The following is a 22119-nucleotide window of genomic DNA, read 5'->3' on the forward strand; positions in this document are numbered from 1 at the left end:
CAAAGATTCAATACATAAGAGGAATTTAATGTTATCTTCCACCAGCCCCAAATACATTTTTCTCTCATGTAAAAAGGATAAAATACTTACAGTGGATGTAAGACTGAGGGAGATGTATTCAAAGACCCTCTGCGGTGAAGCCTGATACATATACTAAGTAATTGCTTTTTCATCATAGATTAGAATAGCCTGCCCTAAAACTTTGTATAAAGGAATCATTGTGGAATGTACTTGCTATGGCTTGACTTTCTCCAGTAAAATTCACGTAGAAATTTAATTGCCATTGTAATAGTACTGAGAGCTGGGGCCTTTAAGAGGTGATTAGTGCCAGGTGTATGAACTCACGGCCATAATCCCAGCACTTTGGGAGGCTGAGGTGGGTGGATCACCTGAGGTCAGAAGTTCAAGACCAGCCTGACCAACATGGAGAAACCCCATCTCTACTAAAAATGCAAAATTAGCCAGGTGCGGTAGCACATGCCTGTAATCCCAGCTACTCGGGAGGCTGAGGCAGGAGAATCGCTTGAGCCCAGGAGGCAGAGGTTTCGGTGAGCAGAGAGGCACCAAGAGCGAAACTCCATCTCACAAAAAAAAAAAAAAAAAAAGAAGAGGTGATTAGGCCTGGCGTGGTGGCTCACGCCTGTAATCCCAGCACTTTGGGAGGCCGAGGTGGGCGGATCACCTGAGGTCAGGAGTTTGAGACCACCCTGGCCAACATGGTGAAACACTGTCTCTACTAAAAATACAAAAATTAGTGAGGCGTGGTGGTGCGTGCCTGTAATCCTGGCTACTGGGGAGGCTGAGGCAGGAGAATCACTTGAACTCAGGAAGCAGAGGTTGCAGTGAGCCGAGATCGTGCCGCTGCACTTCAGCCTGGGCGATAGAGTGAGACTCCATCTCAAAAAAATAAAACTAAATAAAATTTTAAAAATGGGTGATTAGGCCATGAAGGCTCTGCCTCTTTGAATGGATTATAGCGGGATTGGGTTCCTGTGAAGGGTGAGTTTGGCCTGATTTCCTCTCTCTGTTTCACGTGCTTGCTCACCCTTCTGTTATGATGCAGCAAGAAGGCCCTTACCAGATATGGCCCCTTAATCTAGGACTTTCTAGTCTCCAGAACATAAGCTCAGTAAACTTCTTTATAAATTACCCAGTTTGCACTATTTTGTTATAGCAGCGGGAGCTGGACTAACAGTTCTCTTCTGTGTCAGGCTTCTTCACCCAGCGTAATGTTTTTGAGGTCCATTCATGTCATTCGTGTATTGGCAGTTTGTTCCTTGTCATTGCAAGTCATGTTCCATTGTACAGATGTATCATGGTTTATCCATACTCCTATTGAGTGGACATCTGGATTGTTTCCAGTTTCGTTATTATGTATAAAGCTGTTATGAACACTCCTTTGTATTTGCAATTGCACTGTTTTGTGATTTAACCCTGGTATAGAATCTGTGCTAAGTTCTAAGAGTTCAAGAAGCAGTATATAATGGAAAGCATGAGAAACAAAAATAAATCATGGAGAGAATGAATACTTTCTGTCTTCAGTCTTCCTGAAGGAGCAGTATATCAATTAGAAGGTGCTTTAGCTTTGTCTAAAAGGGAGTTCAGGCAGAGCATGGTGTCTCATCCCTGTAATCCCAGCTGTTTGGGAGGCCAAGGTGGGAGGATTGCTTGAGGCCAGGAGTTCAAGACCAGCCTGTGCAACATAGTGAGCCCTTGTCTCTATTAAAAGATTTCAGAATTCGCTGGGTTTGGTGGTTTGAGGCTGTACAATGAGCTGTGCACTCACTGTAACCACTGCACTCCGGCCTGGGCCACAGAGCAAGACCCTATCTTTAAAAAAATAAAAATTAAAAAACATGGAGTTCCTTCATAAGGATGCTTATTAATTTTTTTCCTGCACAAGACTTCTAGAAGCAGGACAATTTCAGGCTGGTTCAGTGGCTTCACAAATGCCATAAAAAACACAGGCACCTTCCTTACACCCATTAGGATGCCTACGATCAGGAAGAAACAAACACACACACACATGCACACAAGAGAAAATAAGTGCTGGTGAGGATGTGGAGAAGTTGGAAGCACTGTGCACTGTTGGGGATGTAAGTCAGTGCAGCCACTGTGGAGAACAGTACGGCAGTTCCTCAAAAAATTAAAAATAGAACCACCATATGATTCAGCAATTCCACTTCTGGGTATATACCCAAACGAATTGAAAGCAGGGTCTCGAAGAGATATTTGTACTCACGTTTATAGCAGCATTATTCATAATAGCCAAAATGTGGGAAAAACCCAGATTTCCATAGAAGGATGAATGAATAAACAAAATGTGATGTTATTGAGCCTCAAAAAGGAAGGAAATTCTGACACATCCTACAACATGGATGCACCTTGAAGACATTATGCTTAATGAAATAAGCCAGTCACAAATACTGTAAGATTCTACTTATGTGAAGTACTTTGAGTAGTCAAATTCATAGAAACAGAAAGTAGAAGAATAGGGTTTGGGAGGAGGGGGAAAGGGGAATTATTTCAGAATTTCAGTTCTGCAAGATGAAAAGAATTCTAAACCAAGAGTGGAACTGGAATGTCCCTGAAACAAAGAAATGATAAATGCTTGAGGTGATGGTACCCCAATTACCCTGATTTGATAATTTACATTTACATTATATGCCTGCATCAAAATATCACATGTACCCCATAAATACATACAACTATTATGCACCCATAATAATTTTTAAGAATTCTTGAAATGGGTTGTACAACAAAGTGATTGTATTTAACACTATTGAAGTGTACACTTAAAAATGGTTAAGATGGGCCGGGTGCACTGGCTCACGCCTGTAATCCCAGCACTTTGGGAGACCGAGGCAGGCAGATCACGAGGTCAGGAGATCGAGACCATCTGAGCTAACATGGTGAAACACCATCTCTACTAAAAAATACAAAAAATTAGCTGAGCGTAGTGGTGGGCACCTGTAGTCCCAGCTACTTGGGAGGCTGAGGCAGGAGCATGGCGTGAACCCGAGAGGCGGAGCTTGCAGTGAGCCGAGATTGTGCCCTGCACTCCAGCCTGGGTGACAGAGCAAGACTGTCTCAAAAAAAAAAAAAGGTTAAGATGGTAAATGTTATGTACATTTTACCACAATTAATTAAAAGAAAAAAGGAATCTAGGAGTTCTGATCTTTCTTTGTCATCCTGTGCCTGTTTCTAATGTTTTCTCTCATGGTTGCAAGATGGCTGCCACAGTTCAGGCATCACAGCAGAGGTACCATGTCCAGATAAGAAGGACAAAGACCTTCCTCTTATCTATTAGGGGGGAATCTTTTCCAGAAGGCCCTCGCAGGCTTCACCCCTCAGTTCCTGTTGGCTAGACTGGGTGTGCTTCAAGGGAGCCTGGGAAAGCAAGTATCTAACATTTTTCAGCCTCTGTAGAGAGCAGCCGGTTCTTCCACAAAGAAGCGGTTGGGGAAAGGCATAGGCCTCTGATATGGTTTGGCTCTGTGTCCCCAACCAGATCTTGTGTCGAATTGTAATTCCCAATGTTGGGGTAGGGACCTGATGGGAGGCGACTGGATCATGGGGGCGGATTTTCCCCTGGCTGTTCTTGTGAGAGTGAGTTCTCATAAGATCTGCTTGTTTAGAATTGCCTCCGCCTTCACTCTCTGTCCTGGTCCTCCATGGTGAGACGTGCTTGCTTCTCCTTGTCTTCTGCCATGATTGTATAAGTTTCCTGAGGCCTTCCAGCCATGTTTCTTGTATAGATAGTCTGCAGAACTATGAGTCAATTAAACCTCCTTTCACCATAAATTGTCTCGTCTCAAGTAGTTCTTTTTTTTTGACCGAGCCTCACTCTGTCGCCTGGTCTGGAGTGCAGTGGTGTGGTCTCGGCTCACTGCAACCTCTGCCTCCTTGGTTCAAGCAATTCTCCTGCCTCAGCCTCCCAAGTAGCTGGGATTACAGGCGCCTGCCACCATGCCTGGCTAATTTTTGTATTTTTAGTAGAGATAGGGTTTCACCATGTTGGCCAGGCTGGTCTCAAACACCTGACCTCAGGTGATCGGCCCGCCTTGGCCTCCCAAAGTGCTGGGATTACAGGTGTGAGCCACCATACCTGGCCAGGTCTTTTTGTTTTTAATTTGTTTTTTCTTCTTTCTTCCTTTCTTTCTTAATCTTTCTTTCTTCCTTTCTTTCTTAACCTCCCTCCCTCCCTCCCTCCCTCCTTCCCTTCCTCCCTCCTTCCCTCCTTCCCTCCTTCCCTCCTTCCTTCCTTTCTTCCTTTGAGACATGGCCTCACTTTGTCACACACGCTGGAGTGCAGTGACTTGATCTCGGCTTACTGCAGCCTCGACCTCCTGGGTTGAAGCAATTCTCCTACCTCAGTAGCCCAAGTAGCTGGGACTACAGACACACACCATCATGCTTGGCTAATTTTTTTGTAATTTTTGTAGAGATGGGGTTTCACCATGTTGGCCAGGTTGGTCTCGAATTCCTGAGCTCAAGTGATCTGCCCACCTTGGTCTCCCAAAATGCTAGGATTACAGGCATGAGCCGCTGTGCTTGGCCTCAGGTAGTTTTTTTTTTTTTTTTTTGAGACAGGGTCTCGCTCTGTCACCCGGGCTGGAGTGCAATGGTGCTATCTCCGCTCACTGCAGCCTTCGCCTCCCGGGTTCAAGCGATCCTCGTGCCCATGCCTCCCAAGTAGCTGGGACTACGAGTGTGCACCACCCTGCCCAGCTAACTTTTGTATTTTTAGTAGAGATGGGGTTTCTCCATGTTGCCTAGACTGGTCTTGAATTTCTGAGCTCAAGTGATCCGCCTGTCTTGGCCTCCCAAAGTGCTAGGATTACAGGCGTGAGCCACCACACCCAGCCTCAGGTAGTTCTTTATAGCAGTGTGACCACGGACAAATACGGACACCAAGAGTCATTCATATCTTCTACGTCGAATAGTAAGGAAGAAAGGGTCCTTCTTTGTGAGCTCAGTACTGACGACCACCCTCAGCGGTGACCAGAACGACATCCTGGTTGATAGAAATGCAGGGCCAGATACATGAAGGGTCAGAGCAAAAATGTAGATGAAGGTCCTCACTCTGCCTTTGTCCTTTTTCCACTCCTGCCATTGTCCCCTAGCATGAAGGACCTCTCCAGTGGTGTGCTAGGGCCAGTTCTTACCAGCTCATGAAAGCCAGTGTTTCAGGAATTTTGTGAGCCAGTTGATTTCACATTAGTAGCTTGAGATTGGCCATGGTGGGAGTAGTTATTGATTTTGTGGAAATCAGTAAATGCTACAGATAGGGCTCTTTCCACCCCAAGTACCCGCCTGCAGCTAAGCCTCTCACATATAACGGTGGACATCCCAGCTCCTAGGTCCAAGCTGTCTACCTTATCTTTCACACAGTCACCTCCTGAGCCACCCCTTTGGGCCTAGGTCTGCGCACATGGGCAGTGAGGTCTGCCTGCAGGAGGACCAAGGAAATAGTCTCAGGCAGGCCCTGGAAGGCCCAGGTCCCCTCCGGGCAGGGAATTAAGTTAACTGGAGCTTGGTATAGAAGGGATTCTGGGCTCTGGGCAGGTGTGTCTTCTTGGCTTAGGGCAGGGGCACAGTCCGAGGAGGGCCAGAGTTGGGCCTTCTGTGGCCCCAGTAGCCTGAGTTGCAGGGAGGAGAAAAGAGGGAGATAACTTATGTCCCCTCTCCCCAACCCTGTGCCTCTGCCTGGATAGGAGAGAAAACCTCCACCCTCATCCACCTGCCTTATTTCCCCATGAAAGGAGAATTGCTGGTCTAATATTTCAGAACCCAGGACACTTATTCATGGGCCATGTTTTAGTAGTGGACAAGCTTACTGTGCCTTAAAGCTTAGGGTCTCTGTCAGATACAGCTTTGGTGATTGCGTTCTCCTGCGGGGCAAGCACACCTGGGCAGCGTACCTCCTCTGACTGTACCTGGGTGTGAAACTCAGGTTGGAATCATGTCCGCTTTAGATTCAGGGAGGAGAGAGCATGACCCCTTGACTTGAGTTGGCTAGGATTAGATACAGCCTATATCTTGAATACCTCCTAGTACAGTGGTTCTCAAAGGGTAGTCCTCCAACCATCATCATCACTACCTAGAATGCAGATTCTGGGGTCATACTGCAGACCACCTGGATCAGAGGCTGGGGGGTAGGGCCCAGCAGTCTGTGTTTTAACAAGTTTTCCAGGTGATTCTGTTCCAGCTAAAAGATTGAGAACCACTGCTCTGGAAGAATATAGCTTGGTGCCGGGCACAGTGGCTCATGCCTATAATCCCAGCACTTTGGGAGGCTGAGGTGGGAGGATCACTTGGGGCCAGGAGTTTGAGACCAGTCTGGCCAAATAGCAAAACCCCATCTATACTACAAATACAAAAAAATTAGCCAGGCATGGTGGTGCATGCCTGTAATCCCAGTTACTTGGGAGACTGAGGCACAAGAATTACTTGAACCTGGGAGGTGGAGGTTCCAGTGAGCCGAGATCACACCACTGTACTCCAGCCTGGGCAACTCAGAGAGACTCTGTCTTAAAAAAAAAAAAAAAAAGAAGAAGAAGAAGAATCGGCCAGGCACGGTGGCGCATGCCTGTAATCCCAGCACGTTGGGAGGCCAAGGTGGGGGGATCACCTGAGGTCAGGAGTTCGAGACCAGCCTGGCCAAAATGGTAAAACCCCATCTCTACTAAAAATACACACAAAAAAATTAGCTGGGTGTGGTAACGGGTGCCTGTAATCACAGCTACTCGGGAGGCTGAGGCGGGAGAATTGCTTGAACCTGGGAGGTGGAGGTTATAGTGGGCCGAGATTGTGCCACTGCACTCCAGCCTGGGCAACAAGAGTGAAATTCTGTCTCAAAAAAAAAAAAAAAAAAAATATATATATATATATATATAGAGAGAGAGAGAGAGAGAGAGCGAGCGAGCGAGCTTGGTTTATTCATGTGCTGGGGCTGCTGTAACAAAGGACCATGGACTCGGTGGCTTAAACAATAGAAGTTAATTTCTTGACAGTTCTGGAGGCTGGAAGTCTGAGATCAACGTGTGGGCCGGGCTGGTTCCTTCTGAGGGCTGTGAGGGAACGAGCTGCTCCAGGCCTCTCTTTGGCTTGTGGAGGGGCATCTTCTCCTTGTGTCTTCACATTTTCTTCCCTCTAGGGACACCAGTGGGATTGTATTGGGCCCATCTTAATTCCCTCATTTTAATGACCTCTTTAAAGACTCTATCTCCAAATAAGTTTATGTTCCGAGGTACTGGGTGTTAGAATTTCAACATATGGATTTTGGGGAGGCACAATTCAGCTCGTAACACTTGGGAAACCTGGTCATATAAAGATTTCTGTTTTTCTCTCCATTCCCCATTTGTGAGCTTCTAGAGGACTTTCTTGTTTTTCTAGTGTCTCACAAATTGCCTAACAGTCTTTCAATAAATGTTATTTAAATTGATTGACTATGGATGGATGCTGATCGATGTTTAATAAGGTTATAATCTTAAAATGTTTTTGTGTGTGCAAAGTACACTGCTCTAGACTTCATATGGTCCCAGGCCTTTTACAAGCAAGTCTGATGGCCACTGATTGGATGAGGTCCTGTGGTAGGAATCTACCTCTCTGAGTTGCTGAATCCTCCTCACTGCTTTTGTGCAGTGTGCATGTAGAGTGGGAGAATTCTTCTGGGGCCACCAAAGAGGCTTGACATCTCAACACCCTCAGAAACTTGTTTCTTCTTTTGTGTCTAAGAGCTTTTCAAAAGAAAAAGAATAAAAGAAATAGCCCTGCTTCTTTCAAACAGAGTAAAAGATTCTAGGTGTTTGTATTTTTAAGCACTCAAAGCGAGACTGTAATAAGCAGATAATTGTCATTGAGAGGTATCACACTTTATTTGCTAGGGATTTTCTATTGTTGCTTTTCCACTTAATAGACAGTGGAATTACAAGTTGCTATGGAAACCTATCCATTGCCAATGCTGCCTGGGCCTTAAAGACACAGAAGCCACATTTTGTTTTATTCCATAGAGCTGACATTGTTATAAAACAGAGCAGAGCAAAGTGAATGGTGAATTAGACCAGACATCCTGCTTTCCCCTGTTTCCTCTTCCCTCCCCTCTGTGGTTCTGTGTTTACCAGGCCCCTGAATTCGCCCAGTGTTAGAAATTGTATAACTTGGTTTCTGGAGTTCTTTCAAGAAAACAACTGCGTATCTATCTCCTGTGCAGTTTTGTGACTTTTGTTGCTGACACGCTGTGGGAGTTAAGAAACTTTGGGGATGCTTGGCACATACACAGTTAATCAATTCCCGCTCAAATCCGAGGTTTGACAAATAATAAACTTCTCTCGTTTCTGTGACCACACTTCTTTCGTTCAGGTGGGACATCAAAAGAAGGCCTCAAAGTAACAGAAGACTGAATCTCGAGACATTTCCAATGGAGGGGAAGCCAGAAGGGCCTGGCAGATCTGGGATCCATCCTAGGCTATGCCAAGAAAATGAATTAGCAGCTCAGCTTGAGAAAACACCGGAAATTCTGGCAACTGCCCTAAATGGATTTTCTCACTCCTTTGAGCTTTGCCCACAGCCACTGAACGCATTATGTTACAAAGCTAATTATATAAGATTTAAGAGCCAAGGGAAGGCTGATTCATTTGATAAGCTAATTTCAGAGCATAACTTGAGCCTGGATGCATGCGTTGCTTAACAACAGGAATACTTGCTGAAAAATGTGTCATTAGGCGATTTCATCCTGTAAACATCATAGAGTGTATTTACCCAAACCCAGATGGGATAACCTACTACACACCTATGCTGTATGGTATAGTCTATTGCCTCTAGGCTGCAAACCTGCATAACATGTTACTGTACCAAATACAGTAGGCAGTTCTGACACAGTGGTAAGTATTTGTGTGTCTAAACATAACTAAATATAGAAAAGGTACAGTAAAAATATGGCATAACCTAATGGGACCACTGTCATATATGTGGCTTTTCAGCGATTGAAACGTCATTATGTGGTGCATGACTGTACTTCTTGGAGGCATGAGAAGTTAAAGAATAAAACAAAATGTACCCTTAGCTATAGACATTGCAATTACCCTAAGTTTGCTGTCTATGAAATTTTAGGTTTTACTGGGATATTTCTATTTGCAGTCTCACTTAATTTTTCAGACTTTAGACCATTGTTTAGTGCTGATTTTTATGGCTACTTTATGGGAGCAAGGACTTTCTTTTTTGGAGTAAGAAATGCTTTATTTTATTCAGAAGGTGGGATCAACTAATGAAACATTGATATCCACTCTGGCTTTGGGGTGATTTTGGCTTTACCCTGTGACTTCTTTGAGAACTCAGGACAATTCTAGAACTTCTTGGGTAACCGTGTTTATAAAATGGATGGTAACATGGCTGGGCACAGTGGTTCACACTTGTAATTTCAGCACTTAGGGAGGCCGAGGCAGGAGGATCACTAGGAGATCAAGACCAGCCTGGGCAATATAGCAAGAGCGCCCCACTCCCCGCCCCTGCCACAATCTCTACAAAAAATTAAACAAACTAGTTGGGCATGGTGGTGTGCACCTGTAGTCCTAGCTACTCTGGAGGCTGAGATGGGGGGAATGTTTGAATCCAGGAGTTCGAGGCTGCAGTGACCTATGATCACATAACAGCACTCCAGCCTAGGGCAACAGAGGAAAACCCTATCTAAAAAAATAAAAAATAATAATAAAAAAAAAGCACGAAAGGATGAAATGATGATAACAATAACAGGAATTCAGACTAGGTAGGGACCATAGAGGTCATTTATACTCAGACCCAGACACATATAATGGGTGTTTACTTTGAGTCCTCCCAAAGCCAATTCAGAGACAAGCAGTTGACTGCTGGGAATTGATGCCAGGAAGCAGAAATGAAGGAGGGAGAAATCCAGAGCGGGAGAGGAGAGCCTGTGTTGGGCCTAATGAGCTGGGTATCACTAAGGGCATCTGAGCTCAGTCATGTCGTGGACCACCTGAATGTGCTTCAGAATTGTCCCACTAAGGGACGAGGGAGTCGGGGTATTTATCCACTGACTCTGTCTCTTATTGGCTGAAGCTTACCTCTGTATGCTGAGCCAGACCCCACTTACCAGAGAAAACCCTCAGGCTGAGAAACAGAGAGACTTGGTGTTCTGTGTGGCTGAACTGGAGCCTGGAATCAGCCCAAAAGTGGCAGCAGGGGAATTCCTGCAGGCAACTGCCCCAAACCATCCTGAGATGGGGCTGGCTGGGATTCCAAAGAAAGAAGCACTAAATGCCAGGGTGATCAGTGCAAATACTTATTAGGGGAACTTATGTATAGAGGGGGCTACAGCGCGTCCTCTTGACAGACAGTGAAACAAGATCTGTCCAGGTATGTCCACAGCATGCAGACCCAGGTATGGAGTTTACATGCGGGTCTAAGGAATTCCGTTTAGGGCTGGGGGCTACTTTCTACATGTTTAGCAACATGTTTGTTCTTTTCATGGTTCAGGCAACAACTTAAACCAGTTTATCAGTGTCTGGGAATATTCAAGGCCTGGCTTCAGTTCAAGTCTGCCGGGAAAAATACGCAGCTGGCTGGTCACACAGCAGTTAAGGCACTTTGTTTCTTGGCCAGGACAAAGGAAAAACGAGAAGGACCTGGGGAATTCTACACTTGGGGACCTGAGGTAGGAAGCTGTCAGTAGTCACAGGAACTGTCCACCGTAGTTGCATTATGGACCAGGGGGATATAGGACAGGGCAGCAACAGTGTCTGCCTCTGTGGTTAACTTCCAATGACATAACGCACTTCTGTGATAGTATTTATAGTTACAGTGATGGTTTTAAAGTCTTATCTGTAAATTCTCGACACACTTCCCCTTAAGATGAGCTTTTGGCTTCTTCTCTTGAATCAAGGCAGGTTTGTGACCGTTTTGGCCAATAGAATATGACAGAAGTGATCTATGTGACTTCCAAGGTCAAGTCATACAAAGTTATGCAACATTTTTGGTTGCTGGGACACTTGGATTTAGAGCTTTGATCTGCTATGTCAGAAATCCACTACCCTGAGACTGCCATGCTGGCGCGGTCATAAGTAGGCTCCCTGGTCAGCCCCAGCAGAGCTCCCAGTCGATGGCTAGCAGCCACTGATAGCCGTGTGGGGGAACTATCTTGGATGTCGGAACCTTCAGTTATCTGCAGCCTCAGCTAACATCTCACTGCAACCTCTTGAGTGACCCCAAGTGAGAACTGCCCAATCAAGCTTTGCCTGAATTCCTGACCCATGGAATTTGTGAGCAAAATAAAGTGATTGTTGTTTTAGAGTTCTACATTTGAAGTATTTTGTTATGCAGTAACAGTAACGGGAACACTTAACATACAATTTCCAGGACCCTGGTGGTAATAGTATCTTTCCTCTCTAATCTAGGAAATGCTGGTAAGAGTGATATTTTTATAGGGATAACTTCTAATCTACTTTAATTCATATTTGAAAAATAAGTTATTGAAAAGCCTTTATGCTTGCATATTAGCAACATCTAATGTGATACTTTACACAAATGATGGACAATGCAATCTACCCATACCTAAAGTTTTAAATTTATTTTTACTTAATGCACAAAATCTTTTTTTTTTTAATCCTTAAATGTAAGCACTTCCCTTTCTGCACAGCCAGTTCTCTGAGTCACTGTCAGTCTTCAAAAATGCTCCTTTCTAGTGTCACCAGCTCATCTGCCCAAGCGTGGAGCTTCAGCCGCTAGCACTGTGCTGGACGTGCAGGAGAAACACTCACATAACATCTTTTGGGGTAAGGGTAGCCTGCCACTTTCCAGAGGAAGCTCAAGAAGCTCGGGAGAAGTGCATCCTAATGCACTCTCCTGAGCTTGCATTAACACGCTTTTCCAGTTGTACCATTAACAATTCTCCACCTGCCCCTTGGGGATGCTGCAATAATAGGAGATAATATTTTGCAAAGGGCTTTGGGAAAAGTCTGGTAGCACCTTCTATTCATACTGTGCCCTTGATTTCTTTACTGTGGAATTCTCCACTGTCATCCCATTCCACTCAGTTGCTGAGAGAGTTGCAAGATAGTATTGATTGTTTCTTCATAAAGACACCATCTCGTTCTATTTATCCAGAGCAGTTGATCAAGGACAAAAGAGAGGGGAAGAACTTGTTTCACTAATCTTTCCATCATATGAATATTAAAACTTTTAAGAAGCTGATATTCCAGGTGAGGAGTCAAGAGTATGGCTTGCACATTTTGGGACGCTTTCAGGGGCTGGGGAAGAAAATTCCCTAAAATTTTAGCTTCAGAATCATTTAGACCTTGAAATAACTCCTACAAAAGAGAATGTCAGTGTCGTACGTTGTAATGCACTGAACTGAATGGAGTGTAAATACATTCAATAGCACATGGATTCCATTTTCCTTGATCATACGCTTGGGTTTAGAAATGAAGGAGAAAAGCCTTAAGAAAATATGTTTTGGGTTTTAAAACTGTATAATAGTAGTTAAAAAGAATTTCAAAACCCCAAACCATTCCAGATACCAGCTGAGCTCAAACTGCTGCCATATTTTTTCATCTCTACTTCAAACTCCTAAGGCTGATTTATTATCTGCATCTTGCATAAGTTGATAATAAATCCTTTCTTATGCCAATGAGAAGAAAAATTTTGAGATGAAAAATGGTCAGTCTGATGATTTTCTCTGGCTCTGAGTGAATCATAGAGACTGTACGGCTGGCTCCAGAAATTGACTGTTAAAATGATCCTAAAAAACATTTAACTGGGAAGTGATCAATCCAGAGGCTGCATATAGATAAATCTTCACAGATTCTCAAGTGCCTAGACTTCGACATTCTACGGGATCCACAAAATACAACTTCACATCTTCTGTTGACAGAACACTGTAAACCCTCTGGGCAGTGCTGGGACATGAATTCGATCATTTAAAAAATATTTTTGAGACTAATTTTGGCTAACCTAACCCATTAAAGTGAGAGTGTAAATTGGTGTGTGTGTGGCGTGTATGTGTGTATTTATGTATACCTGCCTCACCTCAAAACATCAGTTAGCTTGTTCCTTTATCTTACATTTCTTGTGAACTGGAAATTAGATCTGAGTCTTGATTAGATTCAAGTTAACCGTTTAAGGCTATGATAGGTGATGTTTCCGGTTTATATAGCATCATAGCTATTTATTTAGCTAATGATTCTGAAGGTTGGTCTTTAATTTGGGCTGGGATAAGCTGGGAAGAGCTTCTGGTCTAGGTTGAGCTTGGATGCGCTTGCTCATGTGTCTCTCGTCAGCTGGTAGTTTGGCTGGGTTGACTGACGGTGGGTTCAGCTGGGATGATCAGTCTTTCTCCATCTGATCACTCACTCTTTCCCATGCTACCTCATTCTCACGGCAGCTCAGGGTTCCATGCGTGAGAGCAGAAGCACGCAAGGATTTTTGAGGTGTAGGCCCAAGAAAATCTCAAGGCCAGTCCAGATTCAATAAGGGGAGAAAAACACTTTATTTCTTGATGGAAGGAGTTACAGTGTCACATTACTAGGGTGTAGGTACAAGGAGGAAAAGAATTGGTGGCCATTTCTTTCATCTACTACACCTGGGTTTGTAATTTTTGTCAGCGCATGATTTCTCACCTTGTGTAAGGACCACTAACAGGAAAATGTCTCAAGCTACTGTTGAAAATGTAAGCTTCTGGGCCGGGCGCGCTGGCTCAGGTCTGTAATCCCAGCACTTTGGGAGGTCGAAGCAGGCAGATAACCTGAGGTCAGGAGTTCGAGACCAGCCTGGACAACATGGTGAAACCCTTCTCTACTAAAAATACAAAACAATTAACCAAGCATGGCGGCGGGCACCTGTAGTCCCAGCTACTCGGGAGGCTGAGGCGGGAGAATGGCTTGAACCCAGGAGGCGGAGCTTGCAGTGAGCCGAGATCGTGCCACTGCACTCCAGCCTGGGCAACAGATTGAGACTCTGTCTCAAAACAAACAAACAAACAAAAAACAAAAAACAAAAAACCCAGCCAACCAACCAAACAACAACAACAACAACAACAAAAACCAAAAGACAAAAACAAAAAATAAAGAAAATAAAATGTAAGCTTCTGAAAAACCTGGTGCAAAGAATGTGTCAGAGTAACAGAGAAGCCCAGGAAATAAGGGTTTTGCGTTCAGCTGGGACGTCAAGTTAGCAGCTGATAAGGAGCTTTTTCCAAAATTGTTGGGCAGGTTTTAAGGATTAGAGAAAATATTTGTTGAATAGCTAGAACAGTTCTTAGCACATAATGGGTACTAGAGATGATGACTATTAAATAAATATTTAGAATTATTTAATCAGTATTCTTCAAATGTATTTTGAATACCTAGGGTGAAATATATAGTTTTTGTTGTTGTTGTTTTGTTTTAAAGACTGAGTCTCGCTCTGTAGCCCAGGCTGGGGTGCAGTGGTGCAATCTTGACTCACTGCAACATCCGCCTCCCAGGTTCAAGCAATTCTCCTTCAGCCTCCTAATTAGCTGGGATTACAGGCACCTGCAAGAACAGGCTAATTTTTGTATATTTAGTAGAGATGGGGTTTCACCATGTTGGTCAGGCTGGTTTTGAACTCCTGACCTCAAGTGATCTGCCCACCTTGGCCTCCCAAAGTACTGGGATTACAGGTGTGAGCCACCGCACCTGGCCATATATAGGTTTTTTAAAAAAATGTGTTTTTTTTCCCCCTCAAGGAGCTCTACAGTTATTTAGTGAGAAAGAGAAGTAGACAACTGACATACAGTTTGATAAATGTTTTCACATAGTATTAATTAACTGCTATCTACCAGTTTTTAATTGAGCACCTATTCCATGGAGGACATTTTGCTGAGTTTTTAGTAGACGGTGCTAAAATATGCAGTTTTAAAAATACTTTGGATTAGTTCTTATAGATAACGTACAATGACTTCAGCGGCATGGTTTGGGAAAGGAACAATATCAAGAATGTTACACCAGTCATTTCTGAAGAATCTGTTGATGATAAAATGGCCCATTATTTTTTCTGCTGCTAACCCAACGGAACTATGACCTGCTAATTCTCATTTACTCAGCAGGCGGCGCTCCAGCACCAGGGATTGCATTGAAAGTGACAATTTAGTGAAACAAGTAGGTTTTTGGTTAATGTTTGTTTTTCAGGCTAAAAAGGAAAGCCGTTAGGAAAAATAAACAGTTTATCAGGCATTGCGACAAAGACACTTGAGGGGAAAGACAAGCTGTCGCTTCAAGGACAGGAAGAAAAATCCCTGCATCTGTAGAATCATCAGATGCATGACTATCATGTTAAAAAAATGATGAAATGAGGAAGGAAGGAAAAGCATCGGAGATAAAAGAGAAGATTTAAAAAATGGAAAACAATTGAAATCATCTGCAAGCAAGGATGGAGGAGTACCGCCCTGGGAGAGGGATGTGGAGGAGTGTTGCAGCAATTGAAAACAATGAAAACAACTGGAATATAATTGGGACTCATTCTAAGTATTCACATGTACCATTTTCTTTAGATGTCAAATCTGCATAATTGGCTTCAGCTGCCCAACCCACACCCAGTTCTGGTTTTGTAACTTTCAATAGTTTGAGGTCTTCAGCACGTAAACATTTGCACCTAATGACAAGTGCCTGATTTCTAAATCAAAGTTGCCTTATAGTTTCCAAACATTTCAGGTCAGGAATACAGGACAGCTGAATTAGTAATTCAACTTTAGTTAAAGGGATTGGAATAGAAACAGCTAAATTAAAAGAAAAAGGTATTTATTGTGAAAATGGTTGGATGTTTGAAGGGTCGCTTGTGCTAACCTGTTATTGGGAGTAGGGATAATGCTTCCAATTTAGGCTTCACTCTCTCTACTTGGCCATTAAAATAGTTTTTCTCAAAAAGAACTTCTCTACATTTATCTTTCTGTATCACATAAATAGCTTAGCTAGTCTTTTTTGTAAGGTTTTTAATGTAACACCATTTTACTTGGTTTACTCTTTCCTGGAGAGAGATTTAATCAGAATAAGTTAAAGTAATCTGAAGGCACTCTGTGAAACAAAGGAAAATGAGCAATTGTTAGATTGATTACTAAGACCTAGCCACAGTCTATGTAATATATGAATTAAATTGATGCAATAAAAGAGCTATCATACAAGTGGTTTGGAAACATTGGTGTGTATCAAAATCATGCCAAGATTTCTTAAAACATAGATTGCTGGGCCCCACTCTCAGAATTTCTGATTTAGTAGGTCTGGGGTGGGGGTCATAAAATGTACATTTTTAACAAATTCTGGGTGATGCTAATGCTCTTGGTCCAGGGACCTGATTTTGAGAAGCACTGACATACTTTTGCAGAAAAAATTTTCTATTTGATTTGGTTATGGCTTTGGTTTTAATCCTCCTGCAGTTATATATGGTCAGAACCAGATATTTAATGAATGGAGGAGGAGGAAGAGGAGGACCGAGTGGGCAGATATTTGCTGAACACCTGGTATATACTTGCTTCTACTCCATGCTCTTTACATTCTTAATCTTCTCACTTAATCTTCCCTGTGACTGTGCAAAGTATGGTTTGTTCTCCCACTCAACAGATTTAGAAACCGAGTCTTCAAGAGGTTGCGAACTTTTGAAACGCAAACAGCTAGCAAGTGGCTAAGCTGAAAATTAAACCCAAGTATGTTGACTGCAAAGGTGGCACTACACAAGAGGACTTCAAAATGTTCATCGCAGTTTGATTCATTGAATGTCACAGATTTCAGTTCAGATTGACTCTACTTGACTGACACAAGCAAGTTCCTTAATTTCTGGTCCAGTTTCCATTTCTAAAGAGATATGTACCTGTCTTTCAGAACTGGTCTAAAGATTAACTGAAGTAATGAATTTGAGGGTGCTTAGCTATAGTTTCTGACACATAGTGAGTGCTGATTAAAGCTGAACTCCCTTTCATTTCTTTAGAAACGCAAGTATTTAATTCAAGTTCATCTTAGAAATAAGTGAGAAATCTATGATTAGGACAGAGACACTCATTCTGGCTTGTCCCGGGGACTTTGAACTAAGGTGGGAGGAAGGCAGCCATTCTGTTTGTCAGTTAATGGGACCTACATTAGTTTTCCAGATTTCTCCAGAAGACCCTGCTTCTACCTTTGTCCCATGTCACCCAGCCCCTCTGATGGTAGCGGGTTCCTGTCCCGTACAACTTGTTCTCACCAGTGCAACCAAAAGAAACTGGACATACTCCAGAAGCCTTGTGTATTTCAATACTCTCTTGGCTTGCGATTCTATTGCCCTCCCACACACCTTCACTTGGTAATTCCATTATTTCTGTTATTTCTGATTCTGTTTCTATTGACTAACTTTTCTCCTGGTTTGAATCAGATTTTCCTACTTCTTTGCATGTCTAGTAATTTTAAAATTAGATGTTGATATTATGAATGATATTTTGTTGAGGGTTTGGATTTTGTTGTCTAAGTAGCGTTGAAGTTTGTTTCGGTGGGCAGTAAACTTACTTGCAGATTAGCTTGATTTTTTTCTAGGCTTGATTTTCAGCTTGTTAGGTCTGGTCTAGAGTAGTTTTTCCTCTACCACTAAGGTGTGGCACTCTGGGGTCACTCTGAATGCCTGTGTATTCAATGAGTCCTCTCATCCCTAACATCTCTCAACCCTAAATGGGCTCTGAGAATATTCATCTCAGAGCTGCCTGAAAGTTGTCTTTTTTTTTTTTTTTTTTTTTTTTGGCTTCATGGAGCTTTACCCTAACTGTGTGTGGATTAGTATTCAGTCAAACACTTGAGGAGAACCTTGTGCAGATTTCTGGAAAGTTTTCTCTGTATAGCTCCCTCCTCTCTGGTACTCTGGCCCATACATTCCAGCTATCTTAGCCTCCCTGTGTTAGTCAGGGTTCACCAGAGAAACCAAACCAATAGGATATATGGAGATATGTAAAAGTATATTTAGTATGGGAATTGGTTCACACAATTTTGGAGGCCAAGAAGTCCCTTGATATGCTGCCTGAAACCTGGAGAACCAGGAAAGCCAGCAGCATAATTCACTCTGAATCCAAAGGCCTGAGAACCACAGAAGGCAAATGGGTAACTCCCAGTCCAAGTCTGGGAGTGAGGGGGGCATTGGTGTCAGTCCCAGAGTCTGAAGGCTCAAGAACCAGGAGCTCTAACGTCCAAGGGCAGGAGAAGGAGAATGTTCTAGTGAGAGAGAAGGAGAAAGACAGAGAAAGAGAGAGAGAGAGAGAGAGACAGACACAAACACACACACACACACACACACTCTCTCTCTCTCTCTGGAGAGAGAGAGAGAGAGAGAGAGAGAGTTGCGCTTCTTCACTTCTTCTTTCTTTCATCTTTTTGTCCTATCAGGGTTCTCAATGGACTGGATGATGCCCACCTACACTGGCTCTTCTTTACTCAGTCTACTGATTCTAATGCTTGTCTCTTCTGCAGTCATCCTCACAGGAACAGCCAGAAATATTTTCACCAGCTCCCTGGGTATTCCTTAACTTAGTAAAGTTGACACATAAACACTTAACCATCAAACTCCCCAAATGCCTATCTTTGTCTACTCAACTCAGTGAGTCTTCCAGGTTCTTTCTGGGTTCCCTTCCCTCTGCCACGGTCCATGAATGGCCTCCAAGCAGAAACCTCGGGCCGTTGTAGAGAGGGTTCCCCTTGTTTGTCTCTCTTCTCTCAGGTATCACAGTCCTGCTCTGCCTGGGGCCAACTATGTCATATATTTTGCCCAGTTTTCTAGATGTTTATAATGGGAGCGTATGTCCCGTACCAATTACTACTCCATGAGTGAATATAGCAATCTGTATACTTTCATTTGGTTAATTCCTACTTGCCTGACTTTTAAGGTGCAATTCAGCCACCATCTCCTTTGGGACACTTTCTGGGTTTCCACCAGTTTGACTTAAGGTCTCCCTCATCTGCTGAGTTATGCTTGCTCCTTTTCCCCCTGGCTCCACACAACTGTAAACTTCTTGAGGATATAGACTGTAGTATCTCAGTATCGTCAGCCTCTAGTGTGGCACTTAGAGCGTAGTAGGTACTCAATAAATGCTCATTGACTAAATGGATAAAGTACATGGAATTGTGCCAGATTCTAATTTTTTGACTTTAAGATCTATCAAGGGTGCTCCTCATTCATCCTCTACTTATAAGTCCTCTTTCCTGGTCTCCCAAACATAAGAAAAAGTTACTGCATACCCTCCCCACAACCCTGCCTATGGCTTGTACAGGAAATATGGAGGAAGCCTGCTTGCTCTAAGTCATGTTTAAAAAAATTTTATTTTAGATTCAGGGGCTACATGGGAAGGTACTTGTTACCTGCCTATATTGTGTGATGCTGAGGTTTGCGATATGAATTATCCTATCACCCAGCTACTGAGCATAGTACCCAATAGTTAGTTTTTCAAGCCTTCCTGCCTCCCTCCCCACTCTAGTAGCCTCTAGTTTCTATTTCTATATCCACTTTGCTGCAAAGGACATGATGTCATTCCTTTTTTATGGCTGCATAGTATTCCATGATGAATTTGTACCACATTTTCTCTAAGTTATTTGTGTCCTGCAGCAGACATGACTAACTATCCATCAAAATATGTGACCCCCTGCCATAGGTAGGATTGTCCCTGGGATAGGGTTGCCAGATTTAGCAAACAAACTTGAAAAACAAGATACCCAGTTAAATTTGAATTTCAGATACAATATGGGGGACATTCTTATATTAAAACACCATTCACTTTTTTTTTTTTTGGATGGAGTTTCACTCTTGTTGCCCAGTCTGGAGTGCAATGGTGCGATCTCAGCTCGCTGCAACCTCTACCTCTCGAGTTCAAGCAATTCTCCTGCCTCAGCCTCCCAAGTAGGTGGGATTACAGGCATGTGCCACCATGCCTGGCTAATTTTATATTTTTAGTAGAGATGGGGTTTCTCCTTGTTGGTCAGGCTGGTCTTGAACTCCTGACCTCAGGTGATCTGCCCACCTTGGCCTCCCAAAGTGCTAGGATTACAGACATGAGCTACCACGCCCAGCCAAAGCATCATTCACTTTTGACTGAGACTGAAATGTAACTAGGCGTCCTGTATTTTGTCTGGCAATGCTACACTTGGGAGCAGCTTCTCAGCTAGGGACTCTCAGCTTCCTTGCATGTGAGTAGTTCTTACCAATGGTATATAGTGAGAAATGATGTGTAAGGTGTGCCACTTCCTGGCTGAGGCGGTTAAGGTGTGTGCTCTCCACTTTCTTTTTCCACTTCTGCCTGTATGCAGGTAACCTGTGAGGCCCTAGGGGAGGAGCAGGTCACGAGGAGAGAGCCTGAGTCTCCACACTGCAAACCGACAAGAGCTGCTTTGGACTGTTCTGTGGGTGAAAAATCAACTTCAGTTAAATCTGCAAAACTATGGGGTTTATTTGTTATGGCAGTTAGTAGAACTCTTTTTATGTTCCATTAAAAATTGAGACGTGAATATTTTCCCTAAGGTTCTATATTACCCGCTTTATAGCTATAGTTGAATATCTCAAAGATGTCTCAAACTCAGCATGCCAAACCTGAATTTGTGATTTTACCAGCTCCAAGTTGATCCTGTGCTCTCTCTCTCAGTGGATTGCATAACCATCCATCCAGTCTTGACACCTCCTTTGCTCTTACCGGTAGTATTCAATCCACTAATAACTTCTATACATTTGACCTTCTAAATACATTTTTTTCTTTTTCTAAATACATTTTATTTTTATTTTTTGAGATGGAGTCTCACTCTGTTGCCCAGGCTGGAGTGTAGTGGCACAATCTTAACTCACTACAACCGCCGCCTCCTGGGTTCAAACGATTCTCCTGCCTCAGCCTCCCGAGTAGCTGGGATTACAGGTGTCCACCATCATGCTCAGCTAATTTTTGTATTTTTAGTAGAGATGAGGTTTCACCATGTTGGCCAGGCTGGTCTTGAACTTCTGACCTCAAGTGATCTGCCTGCCTCAGCCTCCCAAAGTGCTGGGGTTACAGGCATAAGCCACTATGCCGGGCCTGTAAACACATTTTAAATTGGCCCACCTCTTTCTATTTTCATTGCCACCACCTGTATCTTTTGTGTGGACTATGGCTATTGTCCACATTCTCTCACCCTCTTATTCAGTACAGCCTCTCAGCTAATCCAGTTTTCTCCCTTGCAGCCAGAGCTGACCTTTTCAAAACCAAGATCTCTTCTGGTGACTCCCCTGGCAAAGACTCTCAGTAGATTCCGATAGCTCTTTGGATAGGCATTAGAACCTTTAATGTGGCCTTTAAGGCTCTGCATGATCTGGCCCCTGCCTGCCTTTGCCGGTTCATTTTGCAACATACTCCCTCTTTTCTTTTCTTTTCTTTCTTTCTTTTTTTTTTTTTTTTTTGAGACAGACTCTAGCTCTTGTTCAGGCTGGAGTGCAGTGGTGCGATCTCGGCTCACTGCAGCCTCTGCCTCCTGGGTTCAAGCAATTCTTCTGCCTCAGCCTCCCCAGTAGCTGGGATTACAGGCACATGCTGCCACGCCCGGCTAATTTTTTTGTATTTTTAGTAGAGACGGGGTTTCACCACATTGCCCGGCTGGTTTTGAACTCCTGAGCTCAGACAATCCGCCCGCCTCGGCCTCCCAAAGTGCTAGGATTACAGGCATGAGCCACCGCGCCTGGCTGCTCCCTCTTTTCTAAGTGCCAGCCATACTAACCTTCTCTACTTCCTTGAATGCTGCCTGAATCCTTCCTTTCTCCCTGAGCTTTTGTACAAGCTGTGCAGTGGCATGATCTCAGCTCACTGCAACCTCTGCCTCCTGGGTTCAAGAGATTCTCCTGCCTCAGCCTCCCCAGTAGCTGGGATTATAGGTGTGCGCCACCATGCCCAGCTATTTTTTTTTGTATTTTTAGTAGAGACTGGGTATTGCCATGTTATCCAGGCTGGTCTCAAATTCCTCACCTCAGGTGATCTGCCCACCTCAGCCTCCCAAACTGCTACAATTATAGGCAAAAGCCACCATGCCCGGCCTTTTTTTTTTTTTTTTTTAAGACTCTCTCTGTCACCCAGGCTGGAGTGCAGTGGTTCGATCTTGGCTCACTGCAACCTCCGCCTCCCGGGTTCAAGCGATT

General features: G+C 43.6%; 1 protein-coding gene across 1 annotated transcript in view; it reads left to right on the forward strand.

The window, feature by feature from the left end:
• Positions 1 to 9538, forward strand: part of NR1D2 (nuclear receptor subfamily 1 group D member 2) — a 50950-nt gene extending 41412 nt beyond the window's left edge. The window contains exon 8 of the mRNA XM_009201796.4: positions 8365 to 9538. Coding sequence (XP_009200060.1) covers positions 8365 to 8405 — 41 coding nt within the window. The 3' untranslated portion in view covers positions 8406 to 9538. The remainder of the gene's footprint in view (positions 1 to 8364) is intronic.
• The last annotated feature ends 12581 nt before the right edge of the window (positions 9539 to 22119 follow it).

Source organism: Papio anubis, chromosome 2 (assembly GCF_008728515.1).
Source record: "Papio anubis isolate 15944 chromosome 2, Panubis1.0, whole genome shotgun sequence".
Classification (NCBI taxonomy): domain Eukaryota; kingdom Metazoa; phylum Chordata; class Mammalia; order Primates; family Cercopithecidae; genus Papio; species Papio anubis.